We start from the raw sequence: 26,579 nt of genomic DNA on the forward strand, positions 1-26,579 counted from the left end.
ATAAAGTGCCACTAGAAGCCTTCCTAAAAGACAATTTCCATTTCTTCCGAACTGACTATGCGAATGTAGACGAGATGTGGCTCAAATTCAAAGATATAGTAGCAACAGCAATTGAGATATTCATACCTCATAAATTGGTAAGAGATGGAACGGATCCCCCGTGGTACACAAAAAAGGTCCGAACGCTGTTGCAGAGGCAACGGAAAAAGCATGCGAAGTTCAGAAGAACGCGAAATCCCGAAGATGGGCTAAAATTTACAGACGCGCGAAATTTGGCACGTACTTCGATGCGAGATGCCTTTAATAGGTTCCACAACGAAACCTTGTCTCGAAATTTGGTAGAAAATCCGAAGAAATTCTGGTCGTATGTAAAGTACACAAGCTGCAAGACGCAGTCAATACCTTCGCTGCGCAGTGCCGATGGTACTGTTATCGACGACTGTGCCGCTAAAGCGGAGTTATTGAACGCAGTTTTCCGAAATTCCTTCACCATGGAAGACGAATGGAATATTCCAGAATTTGAAACACGAACATCTGCTAGCACGAGTCTCTTAGAAGTAGATACCTTAGGGGTTGCGAAGCAACTCAAATCGCTTGATACGGGCAAGTCTTCAGGTATACTGATTAGGTTCCTTTCAGATTACGCTGATACTATAGCTCCCTACTTAGCACTCATATACAACCGCTCGCTCACCGATAGATCTGTACCTACAGATTGGAAAATTGCGCAGGTCGCACCAGTGTTCAAGAAGGGTAGTAGGAGTAATCCATTTAACTACAGACCTATATCATTGACGTCGGTTTGCAGTAGGGTTTTGGAGCATATACTGTATTCAAACATTATGAATCACCTCGAAGGGAACGATATATTGACACGTAATCAGCATGGCTTCAGAAAACATCGCTCTTGTGCAACGCAGCTAGCTCTTTATTCGCACGAAGTAATGGCCGCTATCGACAGGGGATCTCAAGTTGATTCCGTATTTCTAGATTTCCGGAAAGATTTTGACACCGTTCCTCACAAGCGACTTCTAATCAAGCTGCGGAGCTATGGGGTATCGTCTCAGTTGTGCGACTGGGTTCGTGATTTTCTGTCAGGAAGGTCGCAGTTCGTAGTAATAGACGGCAAATCATCGAGTAAAACTGAAGTGATATCAGATGTTCCCCAGGGAATCGTCCTGGGACCTCTACTGTTCCTGATCTATATAAATGACCTGGGTGACAATCTGAGCAGTTCTCTTAGACTGTTCGCAGATGATGCTGTAATTTACCGTCTAGTAAGGTCACCCGAAGACCAGTATCAGTTGCAAAGCGATTTAGAAAAGATTGCTGTATGGTGTGTCAGGTGGCAGTTGACGCTAAATAACGAAAAGTGTGAGATGATCCACATGAGTTCCAAAAGAAATCCGTTGGAATTCGATTACTCGATAAATAGTACAATTCTCAAGGCTGTCAATTCAACTAAGTACCTGGGTGTTAAAATTACGAACAACTTCAGTTGGAAGGACCACATAGATAATATTGTCGGGAAGGCGAGCCAAAGGTTGCGTTTCATTGGCAGGACACTTAGAAGATGCAACAAGTCCACTAAAGAGACAGCTTACACTACACTCGTTCGTCCTCTGTTAGAATATTGCTGCGCAGTGTGGGATCCTTACCAGGTGGGATTGACGGAGGACATCGAAAGGGTACAAAAAAGGGCAGCTCGTTTTGTATTATCACGTTATAGGGGAGAGAGTGTGGCAGATATGATACACGAGTTGGGATGGAAGTCATTACAGCATAGACGTTTTTCGTCGCGGCGAGACCTTTTTACGAAATTTCAGTCACCAACTTTCTCTTCCGAATGCGAAAATATTTTGTTGAGCCCAACCTACATAGGTAGGAATGATCATCAAAATAAAATAAGAGAAATCAGAGCTCGAACAGAAAGGTTTAGGTGTTCGTTTTTCCCGCTCGCTGTTCGGGAGTGGAATAGTAGAGAGATAGTATGATTGTGGTTCGATGAACCCTCTGCCAAGCACTTAAATGTGAATTGCAGAGTAGTCATGTAGATGTAGATGTAGTTGTAGATAGATAAACTCCAGTGGAAGACTCTGCAGGAGACACGCTCAGTAGGTCGTTACGAGCTTTTGTTAAAGTTTGGAGAACATACCTTCACCGAAGAGTCAAGCAGTATATTGCTCCCTCCTACGTATATATCGCGAAGAGACCATGAGGATAAAATCAGAGAGATTAGAGCCCACACAGAGGCATACCGACAATCCTTCTTTCCACGAACAATACGAGCCTGGAACAGAAGGGGAAGCGATAGAGGTACTCAAGGTACCCTCCACCAGACACCGTCAGGTGGCTTGCAGAATATGGATGTAGCTGTAGATGTAGATAGTTAACTCATGTAAGCCTTCCCTCAAAGCTGTTGTGTTACACCCTCACAGGTCCGATGATGGCACCTTCAGAGTGCTGAAACCGGTCATCTAGTAAACGATATTGAAGCCATCGTGGCTCTGCAATTATTTTAAAGACAGAGTGATCACCCCATGACACACCATGTGTTTGCTGCAAAACTTAGAGATGTCACAGTCAGAGTCTCCTCAACCTGCTAAGCCTTCTTAGTCATGCGGTCAAACTTTGCAGACTGGCAAGACGAGGCATTCCTTCTGGCACACTCCGCTAAAGACCAGGAGGCAAGTTCTACCTAGGCCCAATCTTCGCATATTAAGAAGGCTGCCATGTACAGATGAAGGTTTAACATGTCCTTGGCTACAACACCTAACCTATGGCGCATATCTCAAATCCTCTCTCTCACCAGTGCCATGCTTGCTTTGCGTTTTTTCTTGTTCCCCGCTCTGGAGTTGATGTGATGTTTAATTCTGGCAAATACTGGTACTACTTCTCCATCTCGACATCTCAAAATAATTTTTTTTTTTTTTGCTCACAGAAAGCGTTATATCTGCAATCTGCGACTAAAACGAGGGGACAGAGTGACAATTTTAACCATTCAATAATGCAGATGTATCTGAGATTCGTGACGGAAAGGGAGATGTGGGTTTCACAAAATATTCTGCAAAATCCACGTTGATTTCTACAACGGAGATTTACAAATTAGAGCAGCAAATGGAGCCGAGAGCTTTCAGCTGACGCCGCCTTCGCTGTGTCGGCAGGTGACGCTGGAAGGCGACTTGGACACACTGTCGGACCGCACGGATTCGGCGACGGCGGCCGTGTCGGGGGCGGAGCCCCGCCTCGCCGTGGCCGCCGTGCAGCGGGTGGCCGTCGTGGAGGCGGAGGAGGTGCCGGCGCAGGAGGCGGCGCTCGCGCCCGCGGTGGCGCTGCCGGAGGCGGCGGTGGCGGCCGTGGCGGCGGTGGGGGCGGCGGGCCGCGAGGCGGCCGTCGCGCTGCAGCAGAGGCCGCTGTCCGCCGCGACGTCGCTGGCCGACGTCAGCGGCGCGGGCGTGGAGCTGGAGGCGCGCGCGCAGGAGCTGACGGAGCAGCGGCCGCGGGCCACGGTCGCCGAGCACCGCGTCGCCCGCGGAGAGCCGCGGGAGGGCGCCGAAGGCCAGCAGGCCGAAGCGCGGAGGTCTGGGGGCGAAGAGCAGGTGGACATTACGCAGAAGGCGGAGGACGAACGAGGTCTGGCAGCCACTGAGTCCTCAACACAGGAAGACACTGGAAAAGAACAGCTGACTGAGGAAGAAAGACGTAAAGAGCTGACTGCAGAAAAAGTCGACAAGGAATCTGAGAAGGCACTGCTGAAGGATGATGCAGCTAAGCAAGAAGAACAGCCAAAAGTTGTTGCGGAAAAAGCAGGCAAGGAAACAGAAGAAGATAAGAGTAAAATTGACGAAACGAAAGCCGAAGCAGCGCTGAAATCTAAGACCAAAACAAAAACTGAAATAGAGACTAAAACTGAAATAGAAAAATTGGAATCGGAGAAAGAAGGAAAGGAAATACAAGAACAAGAGCTGAAGGATAAAGAAAAGAAAACAAAGGTCGATAAAACTGAAGTTGAGACAAAAGAAGCTGAAGAAAGTATGGCTGCAGGAAGAACAGAACACGAAATTAAGCCTAGAGAACAAGTGACAGAAGCGAAGGATAGAACCGACGTGGAAGTAGAAGAACTGCAAGGTGACAAAACTAAAGAAAAAGCAATACAACAGACTACCACTAAGGGAACAATTGACGATCGCGAAGTGTCCGAGCAAGTGAAAGACACAGACAGAAGACAGGACAAAGTCGAAATTCAGACAGAGACATTCCCTGTAAAAGAAGTTGATGACAAGAATAAACAGAAAGTGGATTTGAAAACACCAGATAAATCTACTGAAAGCATGGATGAAAATAAAGCAAAAGAAATTGATATGAAGGAAGAAGTGCAGCTAAGGGGAAAGGAAGAAAAGATACCATTGGATGATATTACAGAAAAAAGAAAAATTTCTGAAACACCTGATGATACTGGAAAGGAAGAGCTCAAGAGGAAGGCTAGTCCAAAGGGTAAGAAACTCTCACCCAAGAAGAAAACTGAAGAATTAAAAACTGATGTCGACGGAGAAATGAAAACTGCGCAGAAGCCAGCTGCTGCAAGTAAAGAAGCTTTAGAGGATAAAGAGGAAGAACAACAGATAAAACCATTAGACGACGTCGAGGAAATGAGAAAAGAGGAAGAACAAAAGAAAAGCGCATCAAAGTCTGAGAAATCTGATGCTAAAACAGAAGACCTTGAGAAGAAGGAAGCTCCAATGCTTAAGAAACTGTCGCCTAAGAAGAAACAACAAGAAGAAAGTAAAACTAAAGTTGAAACACCGAAGAAAACCGTTGAGGAATCAGGTGATAAAGATAAACGAGGATTCGAGCAAAACTTGAAAGATGAACGTGGAAAGCCGTTAGCTGATATTAAAGAAAATAAGAAAGAGGAAGATACTAAAAAAAGTGAGCTAACATCTGAAAGAAATGAGAAGGCTAAAGCAGAGGAACTCAGAAAGGACAGTCCAATTCTGAAGAAACTCTCACCTAAGAAGAAAAAAGAAGGAGAGAAGACCATGCCTAAAGATGAGGAAAAACAGAAAACTGCAGAAGATTCTGATCTTAAGAATAAAGCAGAGTTAGACCAGATATCGGAGGTAACAAAATCTCTTGACGATATTGCAGAAAAGCAAAAAGAAGAAGACAAGAAGAAAAGTGATCTGAAAACTGATAAGGGTCAGGAAGACGCAACAGAAGAAATCAAGAGGAAGGAAAGTCCAAGACTTAAGAAGTTGTCACCAAAAAAGAAAAAAGAAGGAGAGAAAAGTGTCTCTAAAGATGAGGAAGAACGGAAAACCACAGAAGAAGCGGATGTGATAAACAGAGGGGAGGTTGATGAGAAATCGAAGGAAATAATTAAATCTCTTGATGATAGCGCAGAAAAGCAGAAAGAAGAAGAGAAGAAGAAAAGCGATGTGAAATTGGAAAAGGACCAGCAAGCTACAACAGAAGAACTCAAGAGGAAGGAAAGTCCAAGCCTTAAGAAGCTATCACCAAAAAAGAAAAAAGAAGAAGAGAAGAGTAAAGCAAAGGAAGAGGAAAATCTGAAGGAAAGTAAAATAGAAAAGAAACTAGAAGACCAGAAAGAGATACAGGATACAAAAAGTGAAACGGTTAAGATAACAGAAGATGCAGAAGTAATTGCGAAAAAGAAAGAAGATACTAAAGATGGAAAAACACAGAAAGATGATAAAGTAGAAGAGAAGAAACATACAGAAGTTGTAACTACGGATATAAGCGTTGAGCAGCAGAAAAAGGAGGAAAGTGAACAGATGCAATCGAAACATCGTGATGAACAAGCAAAAATGACCGATGAACAGGAAGGTGAAAAAGTTTATCGTAAGGGGGTCTCAGAAAGTAAAAAACAAGAGCAAAACTTGAAGAAAGAAGTTCCAGGTGAAGCAACAATAAAAGAAGTGCAAACAAGTGAAAAAGAGGTACCGAAACAAGAATGTGAAAAGCAAGCAGCAGAGAAACTGAAGGAGGATGGCAAACAGAAACAAGATGAAAAAGAAATTGATGAAGTTGGTAATCGGAAGGGCACTAAAAAAGACGAATCAAAATCAAAGAAGATAAAAGAGTCCCTGTCAGAAACGGTAGTGAAAAAAGAAAAAGAAAAGACTGAAGATAAATTAGAAGACCATAAGGCAGTAATTACAAAAGATGGAGAAGGAATGCAGGAATATGCAGATGTAAAGCTCAGGGAAAAGAAAGAAGTAGAAGATGAGACGCAGAAGTCGAAAAAAGAAGAAACTGACAAACTCAAACGCAAGGATTCTAAGGTGAAGTCAAAGGAGAAGGAATATGACCTAAAGAAGGAGAAAGAAGAAGAGAAGAAAGAGCAAACAACCGAAGCTGACAAGCGTGAAGATTCAATTACAATTTCAAAATCGAAACAGGCCGCAGAGCAAAAGCAAGATGCTACAGATGGAACAACGGAAAACAAGAGTATTAAGCAAAAGCAAGACGTCGTCCAGAGAGATATGGGAAAGGAAGAAGAGAGCAGTAAACAGGAGCCTGCAGAAAGGAAACAAGAAGAAAAGAAAAGTAGCGAGCAAAGAGAGACCGAAGAGAAGGAAAAGGTCCCACAGGTTAAGAAACGCGGTAGCACAAAGAAAGAGGTGTCTGAGTCAAAGGACAGTCAGAAAACAGCTAAATTAGAGGCTAAAAAAGATAGTGGAGAATCTGAAGGAAAACCAGGCGAACGCGAACTGGGAGTAGAAGAAGCGATAAAGGAAAAAGAGGATGCGAAACGAGAGAGTAAAGTGGACGAAACTTTTGTGTCTAAAAGCAGCAGGGAGGAAAGTGGAAAGGTTGATGGAGAAGAAAGGACGAAGAAACGGGAAAGAGAGACCAGTGAAAAATTAATTGATGATAAAGCAAATGAGAAGAAGACTGTGATCAAAGAACAGGCATCAAAAGTGTCAGAGAGAGAAGTTAAGGAGATAAAGGAAGTAAGTGGTAAGGAAAAGGACACAAGTGAAACTGAAACTGAAGGTAAGGTAAGAAAAAGAAGATCAGTTAAAGACAAGGTGGAGAGGAAAGGTGAAGAAGAGCCAGTGAGCGACACTGGTATCACAAAGGGAGAGGACTCAGTGGCAGACAGCAAGTCCTACGCAGCCGAAAAAATGAGCGACAGGATATTGGCGAGAAAAGAGGGTGTTGCCGACGAATCCGACGTCTCCTCTAGGAGGAGAGAGGTTGGGGCGGACAGGGCCCGTTCTGAAGAGGTCGAGGATTCGGACACGCTTAGCGGGCCCGGGGCAACCCTGCTCCCGGAAGACTCTGACATCTCCCTGGAGGAGCCGTCGTCGCGCTGGCAGCGCCGGCGTCCCTGGAGAACCGAAGAACGGTCCAGGTCCTCCGACAGCAGCGCCACCATCACCTCCAGCAGTGGCCGCCGCCCCAGGCTCGACATGGTAAGTCACCACCAGCTCACACTCATCGCCTTACTGGCCATTAAAATTGCTACACCAAGAATGTGACGCGCTACAGACGCGAAATTTAACCGACAGCAAGAAGATGTTGTGATATGCAAATGATTAGTTGTTCAGAGCATTCACACAAAATTGGCGCAGGTGGCGTCACCTACAACGTGCTGACATAAGGAAAGTTTCCAACCGATTTCTCTTACACAAACAGCAGTTGACCGGCGTTTCCTGGTGAAACATTGCTGTGATGCCTCGTGTAAGGAGGAGAAATGCGTACCATCACGTTTTCGACTTTGATAAAGGTCGGATTGTAGCCTAACGCTATTGCGGTTTATCGTATCGCGATACTGCTACTCGCGTTGGTCGAGATCCAATGACTGTTAGCAGAACTTGGAATCGGTGGGTTCAGGAGGTTAGTAGGAACGCCGTGCTGGATTTCAACGGCCTCGTATCACTAGCAGTCGAGATGACAGGCATCTTATCTGCATGGCTGTAACTGATCGTGCAGCCACGTCTCTATCCCTGAGTCAACAGATGGGGACGTTTACAAGACAACAACCATCTGCACGAACAGTTCGACGACGTTTGCAGCACCATGGACCATCAGCTGGGAGACCGTGGCTGCGGGCCCCCTTGAAGCTGCTTCACAGACAGGAGCGCCTGCGAAGGTGTACTCGACGACGAACCTGGGTGCACGAATAGCAAAACGTAATTTTTTCGGATGAATCCAGGCTGTTTTTACAGCATCGTGATGGTCGCATCCGTGTTTGGCGACATCGCGGTGATCGCACATTGAAAGCGTGTAGCCGTCATCGCCATACTGGCGTACCATTCGGCGTGATGGTATGGTGTGCCATTGGTTACACGTCTCGGTCACCTCTTATTCGCATTGACGGCACTTTGAACAGTGGACGTTACATTTCAGATATGTGGCTCTACCTTTCATTCGATCGCTGCGAAACCCTGCATTTCAGCAGGATAATGCACGACCCCATGTTGCACGTCCTGTACGGGTCGTTCTGGATACTGAAAATGATCGACTGCTGCGCTGGCCAGCACATTATCCAAATCTCTCACGAACCGAAAAAGTCTGGTCAATGGTGGCCGAGCAACTGGCTCGTTAGAACACGTCAGTCACTACTCTTGATTAACTATAGTACCGTGTTGAAGCTGCATGGTCAGCTGTACCTGTACACGCCATCCAAGCTGTGTTTGACTCAATGCCCAGGCGTATCAAGGCCGTTATTACGGCCAGAGGTGGTTGTTGTGGGTACTGATTTCTCAGGATCTATGTACCCAAACTGCGTGAAAATGTAATCACATGAGAGTTCTAGTATAAAATATTTGTCCAATGAATACCCGTTTATCATCTGAATTTCTTCTTATTGTAGCAATTTTAATGGGCAGTAGAGTATTTTACAGAAAGACACACACACACACACACACACACACACACACACACACACACACACACACAGGGTGACTTTTCAATGATATGCGTAAAGGGTTACTGCTGCTTGCCTACAAAACGCAGATTAGACAAGAGGTAAAACCGACCCATCACCCTATGTTTACAACTTCGGCAGTTTAACGCTAAATGAAGCAGACGACACTCCAAATTTTCTTAAACAGTTGCTGCTTTCAGAACAAGAAACATTCCACACAAATGATTGTGTAAAAAGTCACAGTTGCCTTATATCTGACTCAGAACAACATAACGATGTTTACGAAAATGTCCGAGATTGGCCAAAAGTGAACGTGAGGTGTGAGTTACTGTATGACCAGGTTATAGGCAATTTCGTTTTCACAGAAAGAATAATTACAGGCATAACTTGTCTGGAGCTTAACATCAGGATTAATGGTCACGAAGTAGATGAAGTTAAGGAGTTCTGCTACATAGGCAGCAAAATAACCAACGACGGATGCAGCAAGGAGACATCAAAAGATGACTAGGACTGGCAAAATAGGAACTCAATGTTCATTCAAGAACTCGTTCTTCCAGAATATTCATTTACGACCATTGGTTGCTTTTCTCAAAACATTTAGTTTAGGATCGTGTATCGCCTCCATAATTTTGGCTATAAGAGCTCGGACCAGTCTTTATAAGTCAGATTCTTATCGTTACTGTATTGTGACCAGTTGTAGGGTACACCGTAGCAACGAGGTTTTCTAGGCCTCAGCGTGCTGTAACACTGAACACGCTTTAAAGTGAGTATATCGCCTCTACAATATCTACTACTAACACAACAACTGAGCCACTCTTCAGAGTCAAAGTTCACACCAATTACTACGGATTCAGTTGTGTTCAACACTTAACTCGCGTCTGTAAGAGATACGACATCATGTACAATATTTGAGAAGGATCACAATAATCGCTGATATAAGCTTGTTGGTAGACGCTGCTGAAAAGTTACTCAAAGTCCAGTCGCCAAATGATGAGCTGGTGGACGAGCGGCAGCCGTCGAAGACAGCTTGCAGGCTGCTGTGTGCTGGCGGCTGTTATACCGGGGCCAAGATAGCCCCTGAGGACCGGCAACCCATATTACATAAGAGAGGATTAGGTTGTCTAAGTCCAAGGCGTACCAAACCCACGATAGTAAACACCGGCCGGCCATTTACATACATGATAGTGGGAACAGACATTCCGGGCACTACTTCCTGCAGGGGGAGCTCGAGCCACAGCCCTGCACGAAGTATCACTACGCGAAAACCTGACTGGCTGGAGACAGCTATTTAGGGGCTAGAACCAGGCCCGAAGTTCAATTCACTCCGGATGCCGACTTCGTGTACTTCGACCGCTGAGGCTTACGTCTTCGTCTCTGAATTGGACTCGTACTAGTGTGTGTGTTTAACAACGAACCTTTGTAGAAATTTAGAAGTGAACTTTTGTTTGCCTCAATTATGAGACTTTAACTGGCATCGTTATTGCTACCCTTCGTTTGTTGTTCAGTTATCAACCTTGTGAACTTACATCAATAAAAGTTGTGTTGTGAAAAACTGCGAACTGTCGGTCACAACAGCGGCCGTCGTGACTGGAAGACTGGCCGTCGGATCTGGAAGTAGACACACCGACTGACTCCCCAGCTGACAGTTCTTGACGATATTTTTTTTTATTATTATTTAAATTCCTCACGAAAGGACGTGCTAGCAGCGGATAAAGCCACTCTTCAGCCAAAGACTACAAAACTTGTAAAGACGTTTTAAAATACGTAAAAACAGGTGACAATAAATGGCGTTTTTCAAAACACGCATCGGTGGACAATATTTATGGCTTTTACGTGAAAACATGTGACAATACATAAGGTTGGTGGACGGAGCTGATGATTTTTAAGACTTAAGAGGGGATTTTATATTGTAGTAAAAATATTATCCTTGATGATAATGTGAATGATTCTGTAGTTAACCATGTAAGGTGTCAGGCAAATCCAGCACCTTCCATGAAAACCCTGACATGATAAGCAAATCCAGTAGTATGTCACATAGCTCCGAATAAATCGTGACATTAAATTAACCAAAGTAATACGAGTAACGAGTGATTAAATGGAATACCACAGACTAACACAAGAATGCGTAAATGCATGTCGTACCTTCCCACCGTGAGACCGGCGCAGTTCCGAGGGGAGAAACGAGAACAGAAGCCGAGAGCAGAACCGTGTTAAGCTAGAAGGCCCTACGATAAGGGAGGGGCTGGACACCCACGCCGCCAGAGTACCTGTACGACTACACAACCCGCACGTTTTAGCGTGAGGTTTTTTCGCGTCTCAGGTACGTCAAGGACCACCCCCAGCCCATGTTAAAAGCTAGAGCCCTCCAGAAAAGCAGTATAGATCTTACGATAACACAAAAAGGGCCACTACCACCCGCAAGTTTTAGCGTGAGACTTTTTCGCGTGTCTGTTACATTAGGACAATCCTCCAGCACATGTTAAAAGATAGAGCCCTCCAGAAGAACAGTATAGATCATACGATAACGCTAAAAGGACCACACCAGCTGCAGATTTTAGCGTGAGACTATTTAGTGTCTCTGTTACGTTGCAAACTTTAAAAACATTGCCCCACCACGAAAAGTATAACGTTTCTCATTGGATAGACAGAATTTTTGTAAGCAGAGCTTAAGGTTAACATTGAGACCACCCCTTTTTGCGTAATACTAGTGTCGATCGTTAATTAAAACTAATGGTGTTTACATTTGGCACTTGAAGAACAGATCTGAAATGCGATGATTTTTCTTTTATATAGTTATTGAGAAGCCACATCAGCCACTGTAATTTACGACAAGTTAAATAAGTAATTAAAGATAATTGAGGGTCACTGTAGACCATTTTGATAGTTTTCTCTTTTGTGAAACTTAAATTAAACCAAGATTATAGATGTGATATGGCACAGGTCATCCTTCGATCGATTGTAGAACTTGGAAACCCATTCAGGGAATATTCGTTCACATTTTTGTTGATAGCAGTTAGTTTTTACCATCCTGTATTAAAACATTTCCTTTTATCAATAGTGCAATTTATAAACGATGTTTTGTGTGTAGAATAAAATTTCCAATGGTCAACTTAACTGCTTTTTCGACGTTATTTTAACAGCTAACTAAAAATAGGAAAGCCTTGAACCCTTTCCACTAAATTTAGTTGGTATTAAGATTCTTTTACAGGGAGTGCAGTGGAGCTGACGCTGAGATCATTTAGTATTTGGTTGTATCATCGCTAGTCTCACTGAACTCTTCTGAATTCTACATGTCATGTGTGGCCTGGCGTCTCCTTACCAGCAACAGGTCCCAGGTTCAAACTAGTCAATTCCCTAAAAAACACGCTCAGAGCGTCGTTGCGCGAAAGTGGTAGGGAGACACGGTATAGAAAAATCAGACACCACCATGAATGTTTAGAACCATGATGCTGGTTGTGCATCAAATGATCTTGGTCAAGATGAGGATGGAGTGGTGAATATGAGTATAGGGAGTTGTGGAATCGCAAGTAGCGTCTAAAAAGTCAGCAAGGTAGAGGAAAGGGAGGGAGAAAAATACCATGATAGCGTGGGGTAGAGCGTTGTGCATAAATTTGGAAAGGAGACTATACTGAGCCACATTCTATTTCCGCAACTACGGGCTTTTGCTATACATCGTCTCGCCAAGTAACGCCTGCTCAGAAGTCAACCCAAGTGACACTACTGTACCGCGTGCTGCGTCCAATCTGTCAACCGTGAATGATGAAATGTACACGTACACTGCGAAAAACAATGAAAGGGTTACTTCTTCGAAACGGCGTGATTTTTTTCCGCTATTGGGCTCTTTCAAAATGTCCATTATTTAAGAACAGTCTTAATCGCATTTATTATTGTTATAATACCGCCAACCGGTTTCAACCCGACGTAGGGGTCATCTTCTGGGCGTTTACACCATTGGTCGACTGCTGATGGCGTCACTCCTGTCTACATAACGGCAGGAAACTAGACAGGAGTGACACCACCAGCAGTCGACCAATGGTGTAAACCAGGCGTCTCCAAACTATGGCCCGCGGGTCGAAACCAGCCCGCGTTAGCTGGCCGGACGTCCCCGGTATCCTGCCCTCCAAATATTTGAGGTGGTACCTACACTGTCACAATTGAGTTTCGAGGCGTATCGCGACCAATACACCGCGACATTGTCGGAGCTCTATGTTTACGAAGCGGAAGGTCATGGTCAAACTTATGGCCATCCACAATAAACAGACAGACCATTCATGCTCCGTGCGATAGCGAAAAAAATAACGGTTAACAGACTAGTTTGGCGAAAGCATTTTAAGTAAAAAAACTCTTTGTATTTTATTCCACTCACGAGTCTGATGCAAGTCTTTCAAATGGACGCCACTTCGGCTACTAGCCTTAGTAATCAATCATTATGGAAGATGCCTCTTAAGCGAGGTTTCACTTTCTTTTGATTACGTTGTAAAATAAACATAGCAAGTAAATCGTATAAAATATTTTTATTTAAAGGCAATTAAAACAAAATACAATACCTGGTGTAGGTATTGATATTGGATATTTTAGTTGTAACTGATGTATAAAAATAGCTGTAATTAATTTATATCTTGAAAAGTGACAGTGTTAGAGTATTCACATAAAGAAATTTAACATCTTAGTGATAATTAGTGACTTTTATGTAGCTGTAACTTTCCTTTCATAACTACTCCAGATGTGGATCAAGTTAACTGGCAGAGATAATCATCAGCGACTTCAAATGCTCATCACTTAATTTTGATCTGTAAATACTTTTTGCATGTTTTATTTTGGAGAAATTTTTTTCACACAAATAAATACTGCCGAAAGCGGAAAAAAACCACGGATAAATTTATGTAAATTTGCAAACTGTGTGAATGGAAGACACTTATAAAATTGCAGTAATGTTGACTTTGAATGTTTTTCTTTAAAAAAAGTCGCTTCATTGCAAATCAATAATTCGAAACTGAAGTTCTGCAGGTAACGCTTCTGTATCGACGTCAAAGGGATTTTGAAATATCTTGATACCCTTTGAATCTGCATCGATATCTGAAATCAATCAAATCTGACAGAAATCAAAATTATGTAATTAAATAAGCATCGTAGTTCGTTTGAGTCTTAGATTTTTGCGATTTCATCTTTCCTTTAGCCTTACATTACGGTGATCATGGAGTGCTACGGTGCTGTAATCCCACTAGGTATATCTTGCCACTTATGACTACGTGGAGGAGTCAACGTAGCCCGCGGACTAAAAAGTTGGAGACTCCTGGTGCAAACCGCCAGAAGATGACCCCTACGTCGGGTTGAAACCGGTTGGCAGTATAATAATAATAAATGCGATTGAATAACTGACTAATCATACTAATCGCTGCTTCATCTCCACGACCATGTTGCCCAAAAATATTTCAAAATGCGCCTGTACAGACACACACAGTCACACGCAAGTTAGGCGCCGACGTGACAGATGTCGCTCTCGACAGCACCTTAGATTTCACGTGGGCGGCCAGCAGACGCCAGTACGGCAACGTAGCGCCACTCACGTGCGGGATGTGGAACGGTTGCCTGTGACGCCGGCGCCTGGGAGCCAGTGACTGGCCGCCTCCGTGCACGCGCATTGTCGTGGATAAACCGAACCGTTTCCTTTGGACACCCCGTGGTGACGCGCGCCGCGTGTGCCGGCAGCTGAGCAGCTCGGCGAGCAAGCCGCAGTTCGTGACGCGGCTGCGCGAGCGCAGCGCGGCGGCGGGCTCGCGGCTGCGGCTCGTGTGCTGCGCGCTGGGGTCGCCGGCGCCCGCCTTCCGCTGGCTCAAGGACGGCCGCGAGCTGCCGGCGGGCGAGCGTCGCCGCTACCGCACCGCCTGCGACCACTCGGGCCTCGCCACGCTCGAGATCTTCAGCGCCGCGCCGGAGGACGCGGGCACCTACTCGTGCGAGGCCTCCAACGAGGCCGGCTGGGCCTCCACCAGCGCCGAGCTCCGCGTCACCGACCACCTGCAGCCGACGCCCGCGCCGCCCACCTTCACCAGAGCCATCCGCGGTGAGTACCGCGCCGCCGCCGCCTCTCTGCCCTGCTCGTCGATCCAGATGTGTGTAAGAGTATTGGTCGTTGTTGTTGTTGTTCTTATTTATACGAAGACAGTAACTTGTTCTCTGAGCCACTGAGGACACAGATGAATAGCGCGACTGCGAATGTCAGATTACTGGGTATCCATCTCGACATCAAACTGAACAGGAGTAGACACATACAGATAATTCATGCAGCTAACTGTTCCGTCTGTTGCAGCAATAATGAAAATAAAAAAACTGTGTTAATGCAAAGCTGTTACTCCTTGCCTACTACGCCTTTTCCACCCAAACAAACCATCGAACAATGACGTCGGGTAATTCTGCTGGAGCCAGAGGAGTCTTCATTTTGTTGAAAAAGAAATTAGGTGCATGTATTGTCTAAGAGCGATTACTCCATGCATATTGTATTTAACTGATAACGAAATAATGACTGCCCCAAGTTTATACATATTTCACACCTTTATGCACACTAACGACACTTGGGATAAACTTGCGAAAAGATCAAACTTTCATCTCGCAGAACTAGGAACGGGAACGCTCTCAATATTCCGTGGACTAGACTTACAAAAACTCAGAAACTTTCTACAAGTAGGAAGGTCTCTTTTTAACAAATTAACAAGTGAGATAAGTAAGTTAAGTTCAGCAAGACTATAGAATTCTGAATGAAAGAAAATGCTGTCCATATGTTGATAAATTTCTAAATAGCGATGTCAGTAATCTAGCAATTTAGTTATAAACAAATTTCTGCTACTCTTATTATGCATAAATTTAGTTATAAAGAAACAGCTCCCATTCCTATTGTTCTTCAGTGCGTATACAGAACAACATTGTATAGATACGGTAATCAAATTTAACCTAAAGTAGTTATAAAACTGTCCAATTGCATACTGTGCCATAGAACCAGTATTTAAAAGACGCATTACATATATGTATCCAAATACTCAGCTACGTATTGCACAAAAGAAACTTAACTTCTTAACCGGTTTCCGGCTCTTAGTGTCCTACTTCAGAAGGTCCGGTCAGGAGTTCTAATCTCATGATGCGCTCTTTCTGATTACAGATATGTAAATGTGATGGTGCCTTATGCAACTCGAAAGCTGTCTTGTGGGCTGGTGGACAAATGAATGAACAATTTCTATTCTCTACGTTCCCTTCCACAACCAAACTGACTCTACCTTGATTCCTCAGATGTCGCGTATTAACTGATTCCTTCCTCATCATTAAGTTTTTACTTTAAGTGTCCGGTCTATCAATCTAATATCCAGCATATTTCTTATGTAGCACGACATTTCAAAAAGTTTTTCTCTCTTCTAACTTGATCTGTATACTGTCAACGTTTCAGTTCCTTACTAGGCTACACTTCAGACTTCCTAAGGTTTAAATTTATGTTCGATTATGGCAGTCTCCTCAACTTTTATTTTGATGCCCAGGTCGAAAAACGCATCTACCACTTCTGGTGTCTCATTGCCTAGTCTAATTTTCTCTGGATCGCCAGATTAAATTCGCCCTCATACGTGTTTTAATTTTGTTGATTTTTCAACTTATAACCTCTTTTCAAGACGCTATATTTCCCGTTGAGCTTCTCTTTCAAGATCTTTTCCGACTCTGACAGAATTTCATTGTTATCCGCAAACATGCAGCTTTTTGTTGCTTTGCTCAAAATGAATCTCAGTGTACGGACTGAATAGGCTACAACCATCTCTTCTTCTCGTATGACCAACTGTGTCCCCTTCATCTCCTTCGACTCCGTAGGTTATCAGTTAAATAAAGGGAAAACAGTGACCAGACTCTGTTAAAAACCTATTTATTAAAAAACAGGAAATGAAGTAATCAATTTCGAACAGATAGGTCGATCATCAGACGACTGCAACTTTACGGAATATGAAACTCTTCCAAGGCATTACAGTGATGCAGGATTTTTCATGTAAATAACACAAAACGAACCCACTTTTTACTAACTTATGATGATTCAGCTCTTCACTACGTCTGATTAAAGGCAAATTGTTTTTTTTTCTAATGTCATATTTTTTGTATAGTGCACCAACTGGTCAGGAAAGTTTCACTACAGCAAAAATGGCCGACAGAGTGCGTGCTGCATAATTTAAATGAAGAAAAAGGTACACATGAAGAGTCGTTTTATGATGAATATGTCAGTTCGAAAAACAATGGAACTATTCGTTTTTAATAAATTAACAGTAACGGGTCGCTGTTGTTTATTTTGTTAAGAATCAAGAGGAGTCATTACTCAGTCAGCAGACCAATAGCGACTGTTAGTAGTTGTGCGATTATCACCCTTTAATCGATAATGCTACCTTTCTACTTTCGTGACGCTATCCTAAACTTGACAATAGGAAATTCTATCTGAAATTAAGAAATTATTTATTTCCTTCACCATTTTGGGGCTTGTTTTGGGCAGTTCGTCGAGCATGTAGCGTGGTATTCTTCTTATTTAGCGTAGCTTCTGCATCCTGTATTACAAACGTTGGTGCGTAGTGTACTTACATCTAGGCCTCACCTGCCATTCTCCCTTTTTACCATCCCTTCGACTACAATTATCAACATCGACTCATCGTGTAATATGTGACCAATCTTTTAATCTCTTCTATTCATTATGTTCTGCGTTATGGTATTTTCCTACTTCATTTGTTGCAGGAGGCAATCATTCCTTAGTCTGATTTTCAACAGTTCCCTGTAACCACATGTCAAAAATTTCTAATCGTTCCGTATTTGTCTTCCCCTTGTTTTGCCTTGAACAACTCTTGCTACTATAGTTTCCTTATATCTTCTTTCATCATCTTCCGCAATTACTAAATTCATCCACCTGTTGAGGAAACTCTGGCTATTATATTTCTTTACTATTTAGTTTATTTGAGAGTTTTCAGTTATTTTTTGAACAACGTGATCTCAAAAAAGAGCAGATGTGTGTGGTACTCATTTTTTTCCAGTGTTAGCTGAAAGAGTCTCATATTTCTCATTGCAGACGTGGAAGTAAGGAAGGAGTATACACAGTGGGGACTAATTAGAAGATGATAAATAAACAAAATCACTTACAGAAACATAACGTTGAAATAACTGTAAAATAATATATAATCGTTATCTGAAAATGGAGACATAAGTTTTCGAACACGGTATGGTAAAGTTGTTGCACACTCCTGGAAATGGAAAAAAGAACACATTGACACCGGTGTGTCAGACCCACCATGCTTGCTCCGGACACTGCGAGAGGGCTGTAAAAGCAATGATCACACGCACGGCACAGCGGACACACCAGGAACCGCGGTGTTGGCCGTCGAATGGCGCTAGCTGCGCAGCATTTGTGCACCGCCGCCGTCAGTGTCAGCCAGTTTGCCGTGGCATACGGAGCTCCATCGCAGTCTTTAACACTGGTAGCATGCCCCGACAGCGTGGACGTGAACCGTCTCTGCAGTTGACGGACTTTGAGCGAGGGCGTATAGTGGGCATGCGGGAAGCCGGGTGGACGTACCGCCGAATTGCTCAACACGTGGGGCGTGAGGTCTCCACAGTACATCGATGTTGTCGCCAGTGGTCGGCGGAAGGTGCACGTGCCCGTCGACCTGGGACCGGACCGCAGCGACGCACGGATGCACGCCAAGACCGTAGGATCCTACGCAGTGCCGTAGGGGACCGCACCGCCACTTCCCAGCAAATTAGGGACACTGTTGCTCCTGGGGTATCGGCGAGGACCATTCGCAACCGTCTCCATGAAGCTGGGCTACGGTCCCGCACACCGTTAGGCCGTCTTCCGCTCACGCCCCAACATCGTGCAGCCCGCCTCCAGTGGTGTCGCGACAGGCATGAATGGAGGGACGAATGGAGAGTCGCTTCTGCCTTGGTGCCAATGATGGTCGTATGCGTGTTTGGCTCCGTGCAGGTGAGCGCCACAATCAGGGCTGCATACGACCGAGGCACACAGGGCCAACACCCGGCATCATGGTGTGGGGAGCGATTTCCTACACTGGCCGTACACCTCTGGTGATCGTCGAGGGGACACTGAATAGTGCACGGTACATCCAAACCGTCATCGGACCCATCGTTCTACCATTCCTAGACCGGCAAGGGAACTTGCTGTTCCAACAGGACAATGCACGTCCGCATGTATCCCGTGCCACCCAACGTGCTCTAGAAGGTGTAAGTCAACTACCCTGGCCAGCAAGATCTCCGGATCTGTCCCCCATTGAGCATGTTTGGGACTGGATGAAGCGTCGTCTCACGCGGTCTGCACGTCCAGCACGAACGCTGGTCCAACTGAGGCGCCAGGTGGAAATGGCATGGCAAGCCGTTCCACAGGACTACATCCAGCATCTCTACGATCGTCTCCATGGGAGAAAAGCAGCCTGCATTGCTGCGAAAGGTGGATATACACTGTACTAGTGCCGACATTGTGCATGCTCTGTTGCCTGTGTCTATGTGCCTGTGGTTCTGTCAGTGTGATCATGTGATGTATCTGACCCCAGGAATGTGTCAATAAAGTTTCCCCTTCCTGGGACAATGAATTCACGGTGTTCTTATTTCAATTTCCAGGAGTGTATAATGTACCAGCTTTTTCGAGAGATAATACGAATTTTCTTAATAGTAGGTGGTTTAAAAACTACTAATGCAAAATTTGGAAGTGAAAAAATGGACGATAAATAGTTTGGACAAGAAGAGAATAGAAGCTTTCGAAATGTGGTGCTACAGAAGAATGTTGATGATTAAGTGGGTAGATCATGTAAGTAATGAGGAGGTATTGAATAGGACTGGGGAGAAGAGAAGTTTGTGGTAGAACTTGGGTAGAAGAAGGGATCGGTTGGTAGGACATGTTCTGAGGCCTCAAGGGGTCACCAATTTAGTACTGGAGGGCAGCGTGGCGGGTAAAGTCGTAGAGGGAGACCAAGAGATGAATACACTAAGCAGATTCATAAGGATGTAGGTTGCAGTAGGTACTGGGAGATGAAGGTGCTTGCACAGGATAGAGTAGCATGGAGAGCTGCATCAAACCAGTCTCAGGACTGAAGACCACAACAACAACAACAATGCAAAATTGGCCGAAGACCTGAAAATTGTCATTTCTCACCCACACTCAGACATGGTTTTTGTGTAGTTGATGGACTTCAAAGAAATATGCTTTTCAATATGAAGATATTACGAATGTGGTCTGTGTGGTGAGGAATCGCTAGTCGTGTTGCGTTTTCACAACCGTGACTCGTAGAAGAACTGCGACAGTAACTTCTGTTCGGGCGCTACCTGGGACAGATTATACGTCGCGCAAAGCGATATGCGCTGCTATACAGTATGTCCCTGGAGGACTAGGCAAAAGACAGCGATATGACAGGGACGGCTATTTGAAGCAACAAACCTCCCTGATAACGATAGTTTCCGAGGTAGAAGACATTTAATGTACATTGTTGTTTACTTTGTGTATTCTTCAAGACATTGTCAGGTTGACATGCACACATGTGAAACTGTGTGTTTCACAAGGCGGGAATTGAAAGATATGTATTTTTAACACATCCGCGACCAAGCATTGTCATTCATGTCACGTTACGGCTGCTGTAGAGTTCACAATATGAATGTTCGGAATATTCCGCCGTCAACGTCAAAGCATTTCTGCGCTTTTGGGAGTACATGTTGGGTTCCTTGTCTGAGTGTGCCTGCACATTCCCTAATGAGGGCAGTGGCACTGACGATGCAACGAAGCATCTGATGTCGCGTATTCCCCTTTCGTTTCCACACATTAGACTTCATCCAATCCCATAAACAAAAAGGCAATGGCGTAAGGTCTGGCGACCACGACGGCCATTAAATTGTTCTGTGGAAAAATGACAAAAGTAGTCTCACTGGGTTGAATTCTAGGTCTATCCCTGTTCCTTATTAATGTGTTCTATCTCGGAAACCATTCGGAATAGGGCACAGGTCCATACGACGTTTTTTGCTTTGCGTGAGCGTTCCTGTCATATCTATGAATATTGACTATTCCTCCTGGAATATCCTGCATAAGCTATTGGTCGACAGTTTAAAAGAGAATACTGGCCGCTTTTGTGCTGTGTAGGTGGTGTACAAATGGTACCAGGCGGCGACGTGAGTCTCCACCTCTTAGGTACGTCGTGGTAGTGGAGTGGTGTGTGTGCGGGGGAGGGTGGAGCTGCCGTGTGTGCCCATGGCAAAGTGGGCACACCTGAAGCAACGTGTGGGCTCTCTTCCTCGCCGAACTGAAGCGGTGTCACACGGTGTTAGCGAGGTTGTGGTCTTCAGTCCTGAGACAGGTTTGATGCAGCTCAGCACGCTACTCTATCCTGTGCAAGCTTCTTCATCTCCCAGTACCTACTGCAACCTACATGCTTCTGAATCTGTTTAGTGTAGTCATCTCTTAATCTCCCTCTACGATTTTTACCCTCCGCGCAGCCCTCCAATACTAAACTGGTTATCCCTTCATGCCTCAGAATATGTCCTACCAACCGATCCTTTCTTCTAGTGAAGTTGTGCCACAAATTTCACTTCTCACCAATTCTACTGAATAACTCCTCATTAGTTATGTGATGTACCCATCTAATCTCCAGCATTATTCTGTAGCACCACGTTTTGAAAGCTTCTATTCTCTTCTTGTCCAAACTATTTATCGTCCATGATTCACTTCCATACATGGCTACACTCCATACAAATACTTTCAGAAATGACTTCCTGACACTTAAATCTATACTCGGTGTTAACAAATTTCTCTTCTTCGGGAACGCTTTCCTTGCCATAGCCAGTCTACATGTTATATCCTCTCTATTTCGACGATCATGAGTTATTTTGCTCCCTAAATAGCAAAACTCCTTTACTACTTTCAGTGGGTCATTTCCTAATCTAATTCCCTCAGCATCAGCCGACTTAATTCGACTACATTCCATTATCCTCGTTTTGCTTTTGTTGATGTTCATCTTGTATGCTCCTTTCAAGACACTATCTACTCCGTTCAACAGCTCTTCCAAGTCCTTTGCTGTCTCTGATAGAATTACAATCTCATCGGCGAACTTCAAAGTTTTAATTTCTTCTACATGGATTTTAATTCCTACTCCGGAGTTTTCTTTTGTTTCGTTTACTGCTTGCTCAATATACAGATTGAATAACGTCTGGGATAGGCTACAACCCTGTCTCACTCCGTTCCCAACCACTGCTTCCCTTTCATGCCCCTCGACTCTTATAACTGCCTTCTGGTTTCTGTACAAATTACAAATAGCCTTTCGCTCCCTGTATTTTACCCCTGCCACCTTCAGAATTCGATAGAGAGTATTCCAGTCAATATTGTGAAAAGCTTTCCCAAAGTCTACAAATGCTAGAAATATAGGTTGCCTTTCCTTAATCTAAGATATGTCGTAGGGTCAGTATTGCTTCATGTGTCCCAACATTTCTACGGAATCCAAACTGATCTTCCCCATGGTCGGCTTCTGTCAGTTTTCCCATTCGTGTGTAAAGAATTCGTGTTAGTGTTTTGCAGCTGTGGCTTATTAAACTGATAGTTCGGTAATTTTCACGTCTGCCAACACCTGCTTTATTTGGGATTGGAATTATTGTATTCGTATTAAAGTCTGGGGGTAGATACTAGGGGTGACTAAAGTTTTGGCCAATGTGCTCTGAGCCTGTGCCGCTGCATTATGTGCTGGAGTGTGACACGGGGTGTGTGTGTCCCTGTGCAGACTCGTACCGCTCCAGCGAGGACGAGCTGGTGCTGGAGTGCCGGGTTCGCGGCTCGCCCGCCCCCGCTGTCAGCTGGCTGAAGGACGGGCGGCCGCTGCCGCTGGCGGGCTCCGGCGCCGCCGACGCGGACGTCGACGACCGCTTCTCGGCCAGCGAGCTGGCCGGCGGCGTGTGCCGGCTGGTGGTGCGCGCCCCCTCCGCCCACGCCGACAGCGGCCTCTACACCTGCGTCGCCCGCAACGAGCTCGCCGAGGAGCGAGTCTCCGCCAACGTCGTCTTCCCAGGTACTGCTGCTGCTGCTCCTACTGGTAACCTCCCAGCCTCCACGTTCCTCACCTTTCCTGTACTCACAGGGCGACAATGATCGAACTATGTGAAATAACTTGTCAACAGTGTCCAGTAGGACGTTCGTACTACACGGTTTGCTGCGGGGCATGAATACGCTCTTGCGGACGCGTGGTTGGTGCGCTTTAGCCACGAACCCATTTTTATTTGGATGGATTCGTCAATAAGCAAAACTGGCGCATTTCGGGGACTGATAATCCGGATTTCGCGATCGAGAAGTCTCTTCACCCTCAGTGGGTCACTGTGTCATGTGCAATGTCCAGGGACAGAATAATAGGTGCGATATTCCTCGATGGACGGTGACTACCGAACGATACTTGAAGGTTTTGGAAGATGATTTCATCCTCATTACCCAAAGTTACCCTGATTTCGGCGAGATGGGGTTCGTGCAGGACGGAGCTCGATCCCATTGAAGCAGGAGAGTGTTTGATGTCCCGGAGAAGCACTTTGGGGACTGCATTCTGGCTCTGCGGCGGCCAGAGGCAACTGGTAGTGCCTTCGATTGGCTGCCATATTCTTTGTATCTGAACACATGCGTCTCCTTTTTGTGGGGCTATATTAATGGCAAGGCGTACAGCAATAACCCAAAAACCGAGCTGAAAATAGCAGTTCAGGAGGTCATCGACAGCATCAAAGTTCCTACACTTCAGCGGGTCATACGGAATTTCTCCATTCGTCAGCGCCACGTCTCGGGAATGGTGGCAGGCGTGTCGAACATGTCATTACCTAAACCCCAATACCTGTAGTGACTAAACTTCCTGGCAGATTAAAACTGTGTGCCGGACCGAGTCTCGAACTCGGGACCTTTGCCTTTCGCGGGCAAGTGCTCTACTAACTGAGCTACCAAGCACAACTGACTCCCCGTCCTCACAGCTTTACTTCCGCCACTACCTCGTCTCCTACCTTCCAAACTTTACAGAAGCTCTCCTGCGAACCTTGCAGAACTAGCGCTCCTGAAAGAAAGGATATTGCTGAGACATGGCTTAGTCACAGCCTGGGGGATGTTTCCAGAATGAGATTTTCACTTTGCACACAGTTTTAATCTGCCAGGAAGTTTTATATCAGCGCACACTCCGCTGCAAAGTTAAAATCACATTCTGGACCTGTAGTGACATTTACATGTTGAATAAGTTGCGTGCGCCCTTAGTTTACAACTAATTTATGTGTTTTTATATAGTTCAGTAATTGTCATTCGGTAGTAATATACCTCTCGGTTTGCGATCCCCTGTTGCACAGTGTCTTTTATAGGGCCTAGTCCCATTTTCGTATACATTATAACACTACCGCTTGATTCTCTAAAAATTTTGCAAGGTAAGATAGTGTGAAACACAGGTCATTCTGTTCGTCCACGAGACCCCAAAAGTTGTAGATACTGACATCTTTGTTGATGGCGTGTTCCTTGACTCTCAGGTGGTGTTGCACCTAATGGACAAAAGACGGGAGTAGAGAATACCAGGCCGACAGTGTCACTGGATTCGAGAGTCCCTAGTAAGCATAACATAGCACTTCATTCTCAACAGAACGAAATCTTGAGACTTAAAAAGAGCTTCGGGCATACTGATGACTCCTCTTCACAATGTACAGGGTGTCCCAGAAGGTTTTAATTAAGTAGTCGTTGACAAACACATTCTCCGCAACAAGCTGTCGCTTTCGAGTTTCCGCTACTGCTCCAGGTTCAAAGTTTCACAGGAATACTCTTTACCCCTGGCCAGGGACAGGTTGCAGCCGTAAGGAGTTTCGCTCTCAGCAAGTTGTGCGGCAGCTGCAGTCCTCGCGTTAACTGTATCGTATAACAGTGACACATCACCAAAGTGATTCTTGCATTATTCTTGTCACCACTCATGTTAACCTGAGCACTAGGTACGATGGTTTGAGTGACACTGCTGAAACACAACTCTCCGTTTTGTGGGAGAAGTTGATGCCGATTGATATTATAAGAGCAAAAGTAATTACTACCTGCTTAGGTTAGTAACTAGTATCCAATCCATAACAAGGGTGGCAATGATCATATGTGTTGCAACTGTACTTTGTTTCATTTATTTATTTATTCATGAATTTATTCCACTTGACAACATTAAGGCATTCAGGCCCTACCGTTTCCTAACTGCTATATGAACAGTATATACACTATGTGAACAAAAGTATCCGGATACCTGGCTGAAAATGACTTACAAGTTCGTGGCGCCCTCCGTCGGTAATGTTGGAATTCAATATGGTGTTGGCCCACCCTTAGCCTTGATGTCAGCTTCCACTCTCGCAGGCATACGTTCATTCAGGTGCTGGGAGGTTTCTTGGGGAATGGCAGCCCATTCTTCACGGAGTGCGGCACTGAGGAGAGGTATCGATGTTGGTCGGTGAGCTCTGGCACGAAGTCGACGTACCAAAACGTCCCAGTGGTGTTCTATAGGATTCAGGTCAGGACTCTCTGCAGTCCATTAGAGGGATGTTACTGTCGTGTAACCACTCCGCCATAGACCGTGCATTATGAACATGTGCCCGATCGTGTCGAAAGACGCAATCGAATTGCTCTTCAACAGTGGGAAGCAAGAAGATGCTTGAAATATCAATGTAGGCCTGTGCTGTGATAGTTCCACGCAAAACAACAAGGGATGCAAAACCCCTCCATGGAAATCACAACCACACCATAACACCACCGAGTCCAAATTATACTGTTGGCACTACACACGCTGCCAGATGACGTTCACCGGGCATTCGCCGTACTCACACCCTCCCATCGGATCACCACATTGTACACCGTGACTCGTCACTCCACACAACGTTTTTCCACTGTTCAATCGTTCAATGTTTACGCTCCTTACACCAAGCGAGACGTCGTTTGGCATTTACCGGAGTGATGTGTGACTCATGAGCAGCTACTCGACCATGAAATCCAAGTTTTCTCATCTCCTGCCTAACTGTCACAGTACTTGCAACGGATCTTGATGTAGTTGCAATTCCTGTTCGATGGTCTGGATAGATGTCTGCCTATTACACATTACGACCCTCTTCAATTGTCGGCGGTCTCTGTCAATCAACAGACGAGGTCGGCCCGTACGCTTTTGTGCTGTACGTGTCCCTTCATGTTTCCACGTCACTATCACATCGGAAACCGTGGACCTAGGGATGTTTAGGGTGTGGAGATTTCGCGTACGGACGTATAACACAAGTGACACCCAATCACCTGACCACGTCCGAAGTCCATGAGTTCCGCGGAGCACCCCATTCTGCTCTCTCACGATGTCTAATGACTACTGAGGTCGCTGATATGGAGTAGGTGGCAGCACAATGCACCTAATATGAAAAACGTATGTTTTAGGGGGGGGTGCGGATACTTTTGATCACATAGTGTAATAATAATAATAACATGTATAGAAATGAATATGTGGAATTTAAGAACTTTTAGTCCTATTAACATTAACAACTGTTTGATTACGTTCTTGTCGTATGTGAGTAGTGACATCTAACAGAATAATAAGGCAACAATACAGAAGGAATGAATATGGGGAAGACGCTGTTGTGTCACAAGAAGAGGGAGGTACAACTGCTCAAGATTAGCTGATGAGGT

The 26,579-nt window shown here is 44.9% G+C and overlaps 1 protein-coding gene across 2 annotated transcripts in view; it reads left to right on the forward strand.

Annotated features, from left to right (window-relative positions):
• The window catches only part of LOC126266718 (titin homolog), a 1,013,152-nt gene that overhangs the window by 54,358 nt on the left and 932,215 nt on the right, over positions 1–26,579 (forward strand). For both annotated transcript variants that reach the window (XM_049971188.1, XM_049971189.1), the window contains exons 6-8: positions 3,165–7,442; positions 14,609–14,963; positions 22,669–22,953. In XM_049971188.1, the coding sequence (XP_049827145.1) occupies positions 3,165–7,442; positions 14,609–14,963; positions 22,669–22,953 (4,918 nt within the window). The remainder of the gene's footprint in view (positions 1–3,164; positions 7,443–14,608; positions 14,964–22,668; positions 22,954–26,579) is intronic.

Source organism: Schistocerca gregaria, chromosome 4 (assembly GCF_023897955.1).
Source record: "Schistocerca gregaria isolate iqSchGreg1 chromosome 4, iqSchGreg1.2, whole genome shotgun sequence".
NCBI lineage: Eukaryota > Metazoa > Arthropoda > Insecta > Orthoptera > Acrididae > Schistocerca > Schistocerca gregaria.